The sequence below is a fragment of the Bidens hawaiensis genome, unplaced genomic scaffold (assembly GCF_021521415.1).
Source record: "Bidens hawaiensis isolate Kalapana, Puna unplaced genomic scaffold, B.hawaiensis_p1.1 tig00047521_1, whole genome shotgun sequence".
Lineage (NCBI taxonomy): Eukaryota > Viridiplantae > Streptophyta > Magnoliopsida > Asterales > Asteraceae > Bidens > Bidens hawaiensis.
In genome coordinates, this window is record NW_027498497.1 from 31,102 (window position 1) to 45,997 (window position 14,896).

Consider the following 14,896-nt stretch of genomic DNA (forward strand, 5'->3'; position numbering starts at 1 on the left):
ATATATATATATGGGTGAGTTCTAGTGAAAACTTATCTTAAAGAGAAAACTTAAAAACTCCTAAAAACTTCTAAAAAACTATTTTTAACTTGTTTTTAATTTTTTTTTGAAGTTTCTTTTTTTTTTCTATTATTCTTATATGTTGTTATTGGTTCAAAAAAAATATTGAATATATGCAATAAAACACTATTAAACTCAAAAATACATAGTAATACACAGGTGTAATACAACGGTATCGCAAAAATACATCAATTAGTTTTTACCATTTCTAGGAAACTCCTTATTTTTATTTGAACTTTTTTCTATATATATATATATATATATATATATATATATATATATATATATGAGAGAGATTTCAAATGAGAACCCCTTTAAGTTTTAAGAACTCGAAAGAACTCAGTGTAACGATTTTTTTTTTGAATTTTTTTTACATATGCGTAATATATGTAGATTACATACACGTAAAAAAATTACAGAATTTTTACGCACGAGTCGACTTTTTACACATGTGTAACGGACGTAAAAGTTAGTGTAATCAGTTACATATTTATTCTCTCTCCTACTTTGACTTTTTGTCAGATTTAATCTCAACCACATATTCCAATTCATTTAATTAAATGTGTGGCATAGAATGGAGTTCTTAAGTTCTTACAACTCAATATTGTTCTCAAACTATCACTCCCCTATATATATATAACGGTTGGCTCACCGTTTTATTACATGATAATCACCGCTTTAAATGGTTTTTTTTCTTTTAGTAGTAGTAGTGAATGGATATTGACTTATCATGCAAATATACTAGTTTTATGGTATGAGGATTTAAACTTAATACTTACATTATTGTAGGTAATTTTTGAATTCAACAATTCCCTATTTAAGGTCTTACTTCCCTTCTCGCGTGCTCATATTCTAGAGTATATTTCCTGGTAATATTTAACTTCCATTAAATTTAAAAGATCTCATCTAAATAAAGTTTATATTTGATAAAATTATATATCTCACACCAGTGACATAAACAAAGTATGTATCTAATGCAGTTTATATCCATATATTTATCATGCATATATGACGGTTGTCTTTGAAAATCGGTTCCAAAATCGACTTTGCATAAATAACATACTCACATAAGTTTCAAGACCGTTTGCTGCTTGTAAACATTTGATACACAATCCACCAATACTCATTTGATTAAATCAAGATACTTGTTATATTCAACAATTGGTAACAGAGACATAAGACTCAAGGAAGTATGTTGCACGCTTCAGTTTCACTATTCCGGCAATGGGATATCAGCAAGATCTTCTCTGTAAGGAGGAGCATTCATCAAATTTATGTTTCTGTCAGTATCATATTTTCCACTTTCCAAGCTAGTTTGAGTGTTAGGGTCAAGTTTTGCGGGTTCAATGAATGTGGTCACGACGTCATTGCGAAACATTAGGTAGATCACTGAGACAATGTAGACAGCCATGGCAGGAAACACTAATATCCCAATGAACACATTTGCAACTTTTGGCAAACTGCTACTGATTAGCCAACCGACAAACGCTGTGTTCAAGTAGTAAATGTTGATACAGATTATGCCAAGTCCTAGTACCCAAGAGAAGACAATGATCTATACAAGGAAAAAATAATCAGAATGTTACGTCCACTTCTGTTACATGAACTTGGTGTGGTAAATTAATATATATAGATAATGACTCACAATCATTGAGTTTTTGTGAGGTCCCATTTTGGTGGCGGAGCTACTGAATTTGAGTAGTGGAATGAGCGCAAATGGAAGCTCGAATGACAGTATCATCTGAAAAATATCAGCATTAAAAACTAGTTTCTAATTATATACATTGCGATATGTATGTGTATATATATAGCCTAAAATGGAATACAAACCGATGCTACGACAATAAGTCTTCCAGCTCCAGCTGACCCCCCAATTATTGACACTATTAAACTTGGGGTAATGGCAATGCACCTTGTCAGTAAGTTCCTGTGCCACTTCCTCATCTTTAAATCCAAGAAACCCTATGACACCAACAATTACATTGTTAACATTGATAATTAAATGAAATAAAGGTGCGCTAAATGCAGGGCCGATTGTCGTATTAGTATTAATATTAATTCCAGAGACTCTCTTCTAACCAACCTGCATAATAAACTGTCCCGCGTAGGTGCCTGTGATCGTTGAACTCTGGCCAGAAGCTAGCAGAGCAATTCCATAAAGAGTAGAGCTAGACTTCCCCAGAACATTCTGTAAGTGTAGTAAAAGTAGGGTTTTAACTTAATTAGTCTTTTCTAAAAGTTCTTACCATAAAACTTAAATATTTGATAACATAAAAGACATTCCTACTTTAAGAAGAAACGAAGCGGAGTTAAGGTTAAGATCACTGCAACGATCCATTTCGTCCCTGGACAGGTTTTTGGCTGAGCAAACAGTTCCAGAAACCGAAATCATTGAGATATTGATTAAAAATGCTACAAAGAGAGCAAAACCACTCTCAATCAGAAAGTATCTGCATGCATCCTGCGGTTATAAAAAAAATAATTGAAAAAAAAACCATCATTGGTGAAGTGATTAGATCATATTAAATAACTTTCAAGATGAGTTTTGCAAACATTTATAACGAATGAACATGCATACGTTGATGCCGCGAACTGAATCTGGTATCTTCCGAGAAAGGACTAGAGCCGAATGAAGAAAAAGATTATGCCTGTTATAAGAAAGTGAAACTGATGCTAAGATAAACCAGGCAAGAGTTTAAAGAATCCACAAACGTAAAGTTATCTGAGTTTTTTTGGCAATGGAATCATACGGCATAACAAGGGCCCCAAGTAGCGCGATGGCATTGCCAGTGGCCCCATGGCCACTAAGTTTAGGAACCAACATTCCCTTTAGCACTTCACCTGCCGGTGGCCTCACATAGCTCATTTCAGCAAAGAAACAACCAGCCATCACAAAAACTAGAACGGCTATCAATATTTCAAGCTTCCTCACCTACATATGTTCAAGAATGAGAGCTTAAATTTCACATGAAATGCAAATTCCAAGTTTATTTTGTTGCTCGTCTTAAAGATAAATTTCTGTGATCAACACTTTTAATTGAACTAATTTTACTAAAGAATAATTAAACTATTACGGTAAGAAATGAAGTTCTTGAGTCCCCAAATTTCTATAAGCATCCTTGCATTTGTGCAAGTCTAGATATATTACACAGAAGATTGAGACAGCTTAATATGATCAGTAAAAACAAGAAAAGATTTTGAAGTTTGGTGACAATTGCGGATTGAAAAACTTTTTACTTACACCATATTTTTGGAGTCCAAGCAGGAGGAGGGTGCTGAAACCAGTGAGAAGAACTCCGACCCAAACCGGAATCTTGAATAGGATATTCAACGCAAAAGCCGTCCCAATCACTATAAGCGTCAAGGGGATTGATCATTATTTTATATAGGGGAAGTAAACTAATTAAACACATTAGTTTCATTGATAAGTTTCAACAGTATCATGCCTTCTGGAATATCTGCTGCAATGACTGCAATCTCAGCTAGCAGCCACAGACAATATTTAACAAAATTGGGATACTCAACCTTGCATAACTCCGATAAATGTTTCCCTGAATAAAAAGTCACCTTCTTTTTGATTTTTATTATTATTATTCCTCAAATATATAAATAAATCAAATGATGAATGACATACCGGTGCTTACACCAAGATTGGCCGCTAGAGATTGAATCACAAGTGCAAAGATTAACCCGATTAAAATGATCCAAAGTAGCTGAAATGATAAAATGACTTGATGACTGAGTTACTTTACATTAAATTGTTCTGGCATGCATTAAACTTTACCTCGTATCGATAATTCGCTCCAGCTTGTAAATCCGTTTCCACTGCATGCATACATACGAATAATAAGTTTATGAGGATCAAGAAATTAGCCATAAATAGGAAAGATGATGACTTACTGTTGCCAGGATCAAGATAAGCCAATGAAACTAGGAAACCCGGGCCAATAAATGAGATAAGTTTTTTCCATCCAGGTTGCTGAAGATCATCAATCAAACTATGCATGGTTAGTTTCAAAGACAAGAACTAACTAGTAAACATACAACTTCAGCATCATGAGTAATGGTGATTGGGAAACCTGTTCATTGTTCACGTGTTTCTGATGATCAAAGCCTTTGATGTTATGAGCTTCACCCATATGATCTGTTGAAAGTAGCAATTCAAATTGGTTACCGTCAAAGTAAAGTTGATTGAATGAAGTTTATAAGAGTAGAGAGAATAAAATTAGTCAAGTGTTTAGTCCGTTTCTTCAGCCAAAGAAGTCTAGAGTAACGGGTCAATTTTTTCAGGAGTTTGTTATGTTTTTTTTTTTTTTAAATTATTTTAAGGAAGATAGATCCATGAAAAGATTGAACAAAGATGTCTCTAACTGGTTGTATTCTCATCTTAGATTTCAATTAGGGTAAAAATGTACGTATTTATTCATAAAGAATGGGTGCATAGAGGGGGTGCAATCCCTTGGTGATAACCGTTGCTAAATTAACTAGGTTCCATCCTATTTTGTAACATAATAATGCAAATAATTAATATAAACTAAAGTATATAATCTATGTTTTCTAACATTTCCCCCTTAATTTTTATTTTGTTCCTTCAAGTTGCTTGACTGCAAATATGCTTCTCTTGACCTTGGCCTTGCTTATTTCAAAGTACTCATTGTACTTGATTCTGATCCGCACTCAATACTATCTTTCGATTCTGCACTCCCTGTCACCCTTCACATTCCTTGTCGCCTTAACACTCATTGTTACCTTCTATGATAGCTTCATAATGTCCTTTCTTCTGTCTGGTTCCTTATATGCTTCATTTCTCAACTTTGGATGAAGAGCCTACCCATAAGATGGGCTCATGGGCAGGCCCTAGCCCAATAACCCAAGCAAGACCCAACAAAGGCGAGCCCAATAGCACAAGAGGTTCTAGAAGATGGCTTGGAGGGAAAACAGTTTGCGAGGGAAACTCATGCAACACGTTCGATCCGGTGGGTGGCCTGAGGCACGCATGGCCCGGGATAGGGGGCAGTAACCAGTAGATAAAGATCAGCGAAGGTAGCAAGGCCCGCGGGAAAGAGGATCGGACCGAAGGACTTAGCCGGAAGTGATAAACCGTAGGGCCATGTGTATATACATTCTCTTCTATAAATAAAGAAGAGACAACATTTGTAACATTAATTCACTCAACACAATACACACTCCACACAACACACTTTTACTTTACATTGATCCCATTCTTGTAATTGTTAGGAACCTTCCCCGGCCAGCCGGAATAGGATCCAACATTGGCGCCATCCGTGAGACCTCTTGATCACGGCTCTTACCGTAACATCCAAGAATGGCCGATCAAAACCTAAAAAACATGCCACCACCTTTCCCTTCAGGTTCGGGGAAAGGTCACGCCGTTAACAAAGAAGCAAGCGAAGTTCAGCAAGAACCAGATGCCCGACCAGAAGACGGAGGACCCATCCTTGTGGAGGATATCACAGGGCGAGAGGGAGAGGAAGAAGAGCCCCAAGATGAAGAAGGCGAGAAGGAGAGGTGGAAGGTCACTCCGGAGTTCATACGAGCTCACAGGGACACTTTAAGAGCCTTTCTGGACGAAGAGGAGAAGAAGGAAAAACTAGAAACACTCCAGACTCGGCTCTCCTTCGAGTCGCCCGGGTCACAGTTGAACACAGAAGGCCCTGGCGTCCCCACCGGGGGTCCCGAAGCGCTGATAGAGTCTCTGGTGACTCTCCTATCCACTGCTAAGGAGAAGGAGAAAATATCAGGAAACCCGTTGGAAGGTCCCTACCGGCCCAGGTACACATCCGACGTCTCCAAGTTCACTAAACGTATAGCTGAGGCACCGCTACCCACTAAACGTATAGCTGGCTCGTGGCACTTATAATAAATGTCGCTCATAAATCAAAACCACGGGAGAAGGCGAAGAGAAGAACATCTGCAAACCGGAATAATTTGCAAATCAGAAAATGGTCTACAGGAAAGAGGAAGCCATTGAAGTTCAAGAAAGACCAGTCTTCTCGATACATGTCATGCATCCAATTCATGCCAGGTAAGTTTAAATTTTGGTGGTTTGACCCGTTAAGGTTTTTAAAATCATTTTTCAATTCCACTAATAAAATTTCAATGTTTAACAAGTACCGAGTGGAACTGAATAGGTTAGATAGGGTCCAGGTGAAAAAAAAACCTCCTGATTAAGTTTAAGTGTGGGGAGGTTTTGCGGAGTTTGTATAATTGTCGAGTCACTAACGTAGTCTTTTATAGTTTTTTCTTTGTTTTTGTGTTTTTAAGTTTTTGTAGGATTTGAGCTAGAAGAGTATCCCCATGAAGTGTAATGAAAAATTCAAGTGTGGGGATGGAGCAGCAGGAGCCGTATACTTTTTATTTATTTATTTGCTGCTATTATTCATATTATATATTATTTGGGGTTGGTTGGTATGGTTCCATACTTTGAATGATTAAACTCTATCAAGTTGATAAGATACGTTTTAGATATTGTTTGTTGAATGTTTGTCGTTTCCGTTCGTGTGAGAAAGAGATATTGGTTTGATGCACATGTTTGGAGTTAGAGGACATACATGGAAGAAGACTTTGGCATCAAATTTCATGCGCATATTATCAGCTAAGTCTTTTCCATTATTTATCTTGCTTGTTTATTTTTATTTTTGTTTTTTCTTTTTAGGTTTTTAGGATTTTGTATTTCGAGTTTATTTTTATTTTTATTTTTCGTCCTTATCCTTGCATTGAGGACAATGCAAAATTTAAGTGTGGGGATAGGACATTTGATTCATAGTTAAATTTTGGTTAAAAAAATAAATAAATAAAAAGTTTTGAAAACTGTCCCTTGATTTTGTTTCTTTTTGCGTTTAAATGGGAGATGAGGATATTTATCGGGAATCGGTTTTTCAAACTACTAATAATGAGATAATATTAAAAAAGGCGTACTAAGCTTGGGATGTGTCTGCAAGCCCAACTAGTCTTGAAAGGTTTTCCATTGCATATTCTTAATAAACCAAATTAATCATAGATTTTGTGGGTTCTCATCCTATGGGGGACAGTGAAGCTGAAATTCAATAAGGTATAGAGAGTATTACCATAAGCTAATTACCCTAAGGTGGTGAGACTTGAATGCACTTTAAAATAGCACGCCACTCTGTTTTATGAAAATAAATAAAGAGTGGTGGCGCGCCGCAAATGTCCAATTTTATACGAGCTTTAGTCTTTAGTTATATATTTTTAGGTTAAAGATACTTAAGTGCACAATAAAAAAAATAAAGAAAAAAATAAATAAGTAAATAAATAAAAAGTATTCCAAACGTTGAAAAGAAAAGAAAAAGTGAGAAAAGTTATGTAATGAAAAATGCCAAAGAATCATTCTCAAAAATAGAAAAAGAGGCCAAAGTGTACATACTAGACGAGACTAAGAGTTTACGTGTTACCAAGAGGGTTGGCGACTCTGAGGATACACTATTGGGGCTCGAAAGTTTATAGTCAATAAATATTTTCTTAGGGCATATATAGAACAAAGTCCAATAATATTTAGGGCATGCTCGTATGACCTCACTTGACCTATCATCCATTAAATTCCATCTAAAGTGCATTTTCTTCTTACCATTAAGGGGTTCTTATCTTACGGTGATATGTTGAACCAGTTTGCTTCAACTCGATTATTTTTAATTGTCTTTACTATGCTTGAGATGGGGTAGGTAGATCTTAAATCCAAAGGTGTGAGACCCATAGGTTTTTGATATCACATGAATTTAAATGCTTAATGTGCGTGGGGGCTTGATAGGCTGGTGGCTGGGTTTAAGTGGACAACAATATCGGCAATCACGGTTTTTACGCATCTGAGCATTAATAAAACCTTATATGTTTTTAAGATCGTATTTCTCCGATGCTGATCCCATTGCAATGAGACTTTTTCAAGGACGAAAAAGGGATAAGTGTGGGGATATTTGATATAATGCTTAATATATATAAATCCCGTGTATCTTTTATATATTATTTTATTAGTTTATGTTTGGTTTTTGTTAAGATTTATATACTACTAACATATTTGAATAAATATAGGTCCCGGGACTTGTTCGTGATTAAAAAGGGCGAAAAACGATAAAAAACGAGCTAAACCGGTGAACCGGAGCATCAGGAAACGAACCGGACCGAACCAGGAGCGAACCGGACCGGCTAGGCCGGCCACCCCCCTCCCCTCTACCGGAGCACCGCATGACCGGGGGTCTCATGCCCGCTGCGCAGCGCGGTGGTGACTATTCCAGAAGATTCCTACGAATTATGGGTTTGGACCTTGTATTTTCCTATTTAAACACCCCTAAACTCAACCTGAAAGATAACCTAAATACCCAAAACGGTTGGGACGAATTTGGGAGCTCAAGAGGTGATATTTTCGAGGTTTTGGAGGCTTGGAATCATACGGTGGTGAGCATATTGATCAAGAATGAAGACCCCGGGTTTTATCGCTTTAATCTTTCGTTTCTTTTATTTTCCACCATGATTTCGTTTATCATTGTTTTGTTTTACTTTAAGATGCTAGGCTAAACATTATAGACTGCCTAGGCTTATGATGAACCATTGTTGATGTTTGATTTTGAATTGGGATTTATTTATCGTTATGGTTTTATGAACTAGTAAAAGGTTTAATTATATTAAATTGATGCATATGTGTGTTTAAGGTTGTTTGTGAAGTTTTATTATTTCATAGTTGCCTTGATTATTGTTTGTCATTATGATAGCTTGCTATTAGGTCATCTACTTTGTGTTTTTGACTATTTTATGATTGATTTCGAATAAGATCATAGGAATAATATTATTTAATTAAATAAACCTAAGTGTGCTGCTAACCTAAATAGCTGTAAGGTGCCAGGTTATTGATAGGTCTTTGTTGATCAGGATTGCTAGATTTAGTTCTTCGTAAGGAGTCCGTCTAGGTTTGATTGATTAACTTTGTCTATCGAGTCAATTGAATATATTAGACCGCCTTTGATTTCCGCGCTGTAAGGTAGGATTTCGTATAAAGAAATTAGTTTGTAATTAATTAGTGACCGTAAGGAAACTTGATTTTTAATACCGGTGTGCGCTAAAACTTATTAGAAACCCATAGGTGTCTCTTGAGAAGGGTCAGGGGTCCTGTTCGGGTTTTCTCTTAAGCATCTATTTCACGATCTCAGTTCCATAACTAAATAGTCTCCCGGTTAATTGACAACTGAAAATTAGGGGATTCTAGACTAGGTAGTTATCTCATCATCGTCTGAATTAAGCCTAAGTTCTAAGTTTAGTCATCCTTAGTTTTATTAATTAGTTTAAACTAGTTTAAAATTAGTTTATTAGTAAAACCCCCCTTAAACAAATAATAAATAAATAAGTCGTGTCTGTAGTGAAGTCTAATTAGCTAGTAAACGTAATTTAAAGAGTCATGTGGGTTCGATATCCGGACTTACTTAGCTGTACTAGAGTCGATCAATTCACTTGCTGGTTAGTAGTTTAGTTAAGTTTAAGAGTCTAGAATTTATTACTTAGTGTCTCGATTAGCGTGCTTTTATTGGACTACTTTTAGCACATCACCCTCCCTAAAGTGCATTGACGAGGAAGAGGCAGAATACGTGATAAGGGAAATACATGAAGGGATTTGTGGGATGCATATGGGAGCTAAAATGGTTGCGGCATGAGCAATGAGGGCTGGATACTACTGGCCAACGATGTTTCTCAGTGCTGTTAAAGAGATACAAAAGTGTGACAACTGTCAGATACATGCCCCGTTAGGAAGGAAACCAAAATCAACACTGATACCGGTAAGCTCCTCGTGGCCTTTCCAAAATTGGGGGGATAGACATAGTGGGTCTCTTTCCGGAGGGAACAAGGAAGGAAAAATTTTTAGTAGTGGCAATTGACTACTTCACAAAATGGGTAGAAGCCAAGCCGCTTCGAACTATCACGGGTGAGCAGATCAAGAGGTTCGTGTGGGAAAACATTGTTTGCAGATTTGGGCTACCATATGCCATAGTCAGTGATAATGGGAAGCAGTTTTCCAACAACCCATTCCGAGAATGGTGCCTACAATTGAAAATCAAGCAAACGTTCACGTCAGTAGCCCACCCCCAAGCCAATGGCCAAGTGGAAAGGGCAAACCGAAGCGTGGTAGAAGGAATTAAAGCAAGACTGGGAAGAGAAAAGGGATCATGGGTGGAAGAGTTACCTCAGGTCTTATGGGCACATAGAACAATGCCTAAAACGAGCAACGGCGAAACACCTTTTAGCCTAACGTACAGAACAGAGGCTATGATACCTGCAGAGATTGGAGCACCAACCCGACGAACTCTACAAGGGGAAAGGGGAGCTGAGGAAGACTTGCGGTTGAATCTGAATCTGGCAGAAGAAAGGAGGAAGGAAGCAGCAAGAAGGGAGGTGGAATACAAAAAAAAGATTGAAAGGTACTACAACGCAAGAGTCAGAGAAGTCAAGTTCAAAAAAGGGGATTTGGTGTTAAGAGAAAACGAGGCAAGTAGAAAGGAAGATCAAGGGAAATTAGGGCCTAAATAGGAGGGGCCCTATCAAGTTATCTGGGCCGGAGACAAAGGGGCCTACAGATTGGCAGATTTGGCACGGAAGGAGGTTCCCAGGACTTGGAACTCCATGCAACTCCGAAAGTACTACACCTAAGGGCACGAGCAAAAGGGATAAGGATCAAACAAAATAAGGAACCTCTTCGTGAGGAAAAAACTAGAAAGTCTAAACTGTATTTTTTGTAACCATGATGTAAACATGATCCTAATGCAAGAAAGTATTTTATTAAAACTATAATATGCAAGACAATGAGTCCGTCTCATTAAAAGGCCATAAGTATAACGCATGATTCCGTCTCGTAAATACTCATGCAACGCTCCCCAGAAGGGGAAGGCCTCGCCGGTAGGCTAAATGGTTAACCAACAAACATAAAATTAAAATGCTAAGGCATACGCCAAGCATTGTCATACATATCCAAGTACAAAGACATACAAAGTTCAAACTTGCCCACACAGGGGCAAATAGTGGTGCCATTGTCTAAAAGCACACATCAAACAAACCAACACAAAGCTTACTTGTCCAAAACAAACCATCAAAACAAAACCTATGGCAAAGGAGAAGGAGGATCAACGATCGAGGCAAGGGCTTGGATGTCCACAACGGAGATCTCGGGGTCCGACGAAACTTCGGCAATAATGGGAGGGACGTGAGAGGTAAGGGCCACAAAGGCCTCCTGAGCTTCCGCCTTCGCAGTGGGGGAAAACGAGGGAGCCTCCTGCAGGGAAATACCATGAGAGGAATGTTCATTACCTACCCGAAGCCCATGTTGAAAACCAGAAGCAAACACCGCCCCATTAAGATTGTCCCGGACCTCCAAAGTCTCCTTGCAACTCAAAGCCCGGTCGTATACTTGCTTGAAACCTTTAGAAACAAGCCACTTCTGATCATCCTCGTGCTTTGAAACGACCCCCTGCAGTCGGGAACCCTCTCCCCTCAGCCACTCAATCTCCTTCGATAAACTGCCAACCTTTTTCTCCTCTTGGTTCTTGGCAGACGCTAGCTGCTCTGAGACAGATTTATGCTCAGAACGTTCACGATCAAGTAGGTTTTCCAACTCATGATTCTTCACAAAAGGGGGACTCTCTTCAAGCTGCATTAAACACACAAGGTAAAGGTGAGGAAAAAAGACAGAAGGAAAGAAGAGAGAGATAAAAAGAAGAAACAAACCTTTAAGATCTTGGCCTAAGCATCGAGAAGGGAAGATTGAACAGCATCAAAATCAACAACTTTTTCCTGGGCAAGCTAAAGGGAGGCAGTCAAGTCAAAGACCTGCTTGTTCGAGGACTCCAATGCAGCTTTCAACCCAGGAACCTCCAAACTTTGCTCCTCGGCCAAGTTAACTCTCTTTCGCATCTCCCCGACCCGTCGAATATAACCCTCAACAGACTTTCTCAAGCTCGCAACTTCCTCCTCACTATCATGATACGCGACATTGACATCCACAAACCCTTGACAAAGGGAGGAACCAAGCACAAAGGTACGATACAGATAAGTACCAAACTCCCCAACCAAGACATCCGGCAGCATGGTTTGCACATGAGCATAACACGTGAGGAATTCGTGAGCAAGGTGGGGGGTATTAACAGAGGAATCCACCATCAAAGACCACTTTGGGACGAAAATATCAGCAGGAGGAGGATCACATAAGGAGGGATTCGAAGAAGCTTCAGGGGCAACGGGGGTTTTGCCTTTGGGGTCAGCCTCAGTAACAATAGGATCTTTACTCGTGAAAACAGGATCAGCAATAGGGTCGAGGACTGCATAAGAAACCTTGAAAGAGAAATCATCATCAACATCAACAACCTCATGAGCGGAAGAAGAGCCTTGACCAGCAGAACCAAGGTAAGTACGCTTGGAGTTACGAAGGCGACTCTTTAAGGAAGAGTCAAAAAAGTCAGACGCAACACTCTTGTGTTTCAGGGAGTCTTGAGCAGCCACAAATGTAAAGCCAGGGGCTTTCGAGTTAGAAGAAACATCAACAACATGAGCAGTTGGGGTAGATGCATCAACAGGTACCGGGAGAGTAACAAATTCGGCACCCTTCACGGGACGTTTCTGAAGAATCTCCATTAAATCCATTTCTGCAAAAAAAAAAAAATAAAAAAAAAAAGAAAACAGATGATGGTCAAAAACAAGAAATCAGAGAAAACACGAGGCCAAATAGAAGGAGGCAAGGGGTCACCAACCTCGGTCCCTATCAAATATAGATGGACGTGTCAACGGATCTGGCCAGATTTGACTAAGGCCCGCCATGTACAGCAGAGGTTCGGGGTAAATAGCGGCCTCAGTAGGGTTTTTAACCAACAACTTGTAAAGCGAATCATGAGGGTAGGGAAGCCGGGGGCAAGATCATCGATATGGGAACCAAGATGACGGCGGCGAGTGAGATCGGGGGCAAAGGAGGAAGAAACAAAGAAAAAATCATTCTTCCACTCCCGAGGGTAGAACCCGGAAGGAATATAAGATGTACAAGGGGGATGTTTACCACTCGCCCGCCGTTCAAAAGTGTACCAATCGCCGTCAGCCTTCAAACGGTAAAACCGACGAAATAAGGTAACAGAGGCATCTCCACCAAAAGCACGGCAAGCGACTTCAAAATGAGTCACTGAAGAAAACCTAAGGGGGGAACTTGAGAAAAGCATAATCGATGGTGTTTCAACAGGGAAATTTGAAATTCAGTTAATGGGTAACGAATGTTTGCAAACTAAAGGTTTTTCGCATACAAAGCAATGAAACCAGGACGGCTACAAGCCGTCTTGTTTGGCCCAGGAAGGGTAGGAGACAACGACAAAGGAATATGGTAAGTTGAAAATAGGGAGCCATTCTGACAGAGGACATGGTCGAGGTGATAATAGAGCGACCGTCGCGACTCATAATGAAGCAAAGAAAGAAGAAAACAAACCTGTGCAGGGATGGAGAAATCACCGGAGAAACTTTTGGAAGAGAGAGTTGGAAGAGAGAAGGTCAATAATGGTGAAGTGACAAGAGGAGGCGGTTAATTATTGGCATAGGGAAGGTAAAACCGTCAAAATTCAAAATGAAAAATGGGCCAAAGAAGGGGCAGTTAATTATTGGGCCAGGCCTTTTAAGTGGGCCAAAGAAGGAAATAGGATGGGCGCATAGAAAACAGACCGATAGAAGAAGAGGCCCAAGGATAAAAGTGGCAAATCAAGGATCGAGAAAGACAAGATGAGTCTATGGTCCTCGTCATAAATAACGAGAACAATAGACTTGGGGGGACTTGAAAAGCCTACCCATAAGATGGGCTTATGGGCAGGCCCTAGCCCAATAACCCAAGCAAGACCCAACAAAGGCGAGCCCAATAGCACAAGGGGTTCTAGAAGATGGCTTGGAGGGAAAATGGTTTGCGAGGGAAACTCATGCAACACGTCCGATCTGGTGGGTGGCCCGAGGCACGCATGGCCCGGGATAGGGGACAGTAACCAGGAGATAAAGATCAGCGAAGGTAGCAAGGCCTACGGAAAAAAGGATCGGACCAAAGGACCTAGCCGGAAGTGATAAACCGTAGGGCCATGTGTATATACATTCTCTTCTATAAATAAAGAAGAGACAACATTTGTAACATTCATTCACTCGACACAATACACACTCCACACAACACACTTTTACTTTACATTGATCCCATTCTTGTAATTGTTAGGAACCTTCCCCGGCCAGCCGGGATAGGATCCAACACTGGACAGACGGTAGAAACCACAAGTTGGAGTACGGTAGGGGCAGAGGGAATTTTCGGTGGAGCGGTAAAATGCATAGAGATCGAAAAGAACACCAACGTCGTCGAAAGCACTCTGCTCGGCCGACACTAACATTGAGAGACGAAAGCTAGAGGAGCGAATAGGATTAGATACCCCAGTAGTCCTAGCCGTAAACGATGGATACTAGGCGTTGTGCGTATCAACCTGTGCAGTATTGTAGCTTTCTCGGACTCTTTTTCTTTCCTATATTATATGATTGTGCTTTACTTCCAAAACTTCTTTAGTTATTTCATGAATTTACCACTTCTGATCATTTGATCATAACTATTTTGCTTTAAAAGAATGTTTGAACATAAACAAAAACAACTTTTGATTCGTTTGCAAATTCAATTTTGATGTTTCAAATTGAATTCGGTTTATGAAGATGAAGATGAAGATGAAGATGATTTCAATTAGACGTGGAAACGATCACAAAGTAATTACGTGATCAAGCCAGTTGTTTACCGAGTCCCTTCTAGTGAAGCAAATTTTTTGATGAAATTCCGATTGCT

The 14,896-nt window shown here is 39.2% G+C and overlaps 1 protein-coding gene and 1 pseudogene across 1 annotated transcript; one reads left to right on the forward strand and one right to left on the reverse strand.

Annotated features, from left to right (window-relative positions):
* Positions 1-1,273: 1,273 nt before the first annotated feature.
* On the reverse strand, positions 1,274-4,066 carry LOC143597054 (metal transporter Nramp6.1-like). The gene is made up of 12 exons (XM_077075668.1): positions 3,961-4,066; positions 3,845-3,885; positions 3,695-3,773; positions 3,507-3,611; positions 3,302-3,411; positions 2,811-2,992; positions 2,639-2,708; positions 2,348-2,521; positions 2,144-2,248; positions 1,891-2,022; positions 1,706-1,801; positions 1,274-1,615 (listed from the first exon to the last, which is right to left on the reverse strand). Exons 1-12 carry the CDS (start codon positions 4,064-4,066, stop codon positions 1,274-1,276), a joined length of 1,542 nt encoding a protein of 513 aa, XP_076931783.1.
* A 10,215-nt stretch (positions 4,067-14,281) lies between these two features.
* Positions 14,282-14,571, forward strand: LOC143597058 (18S ribosomal RNA; annotated as a pseudogene).
* The last annotated feature ends 325 nt before the right edge of the window (positions 14,572-14,896 follow it).

Coding starts and splice junctions, on each gene's coding strand:
- LOC143597054 (XM_077075668.1), bottom strand. CDS start 4,066: ATGCATAGTTTGATTGATGATCTTCAGCAACCTGGATGGAAAAAACTT. Junction 3,412..3,506: donor TGCAGCAGATATTCCAGAAG/GCATGATACTGT, acceptor TGACGCTTATAG/TGATTGGGACGGCTTTTGCG. Junction 2,709..2,810: donor CTTGGGGCCCTTGTTATGCC/GTATGATTCCAT, acceptor TTCTTATAACAG/GCATAATCTTTTTCTTCATT.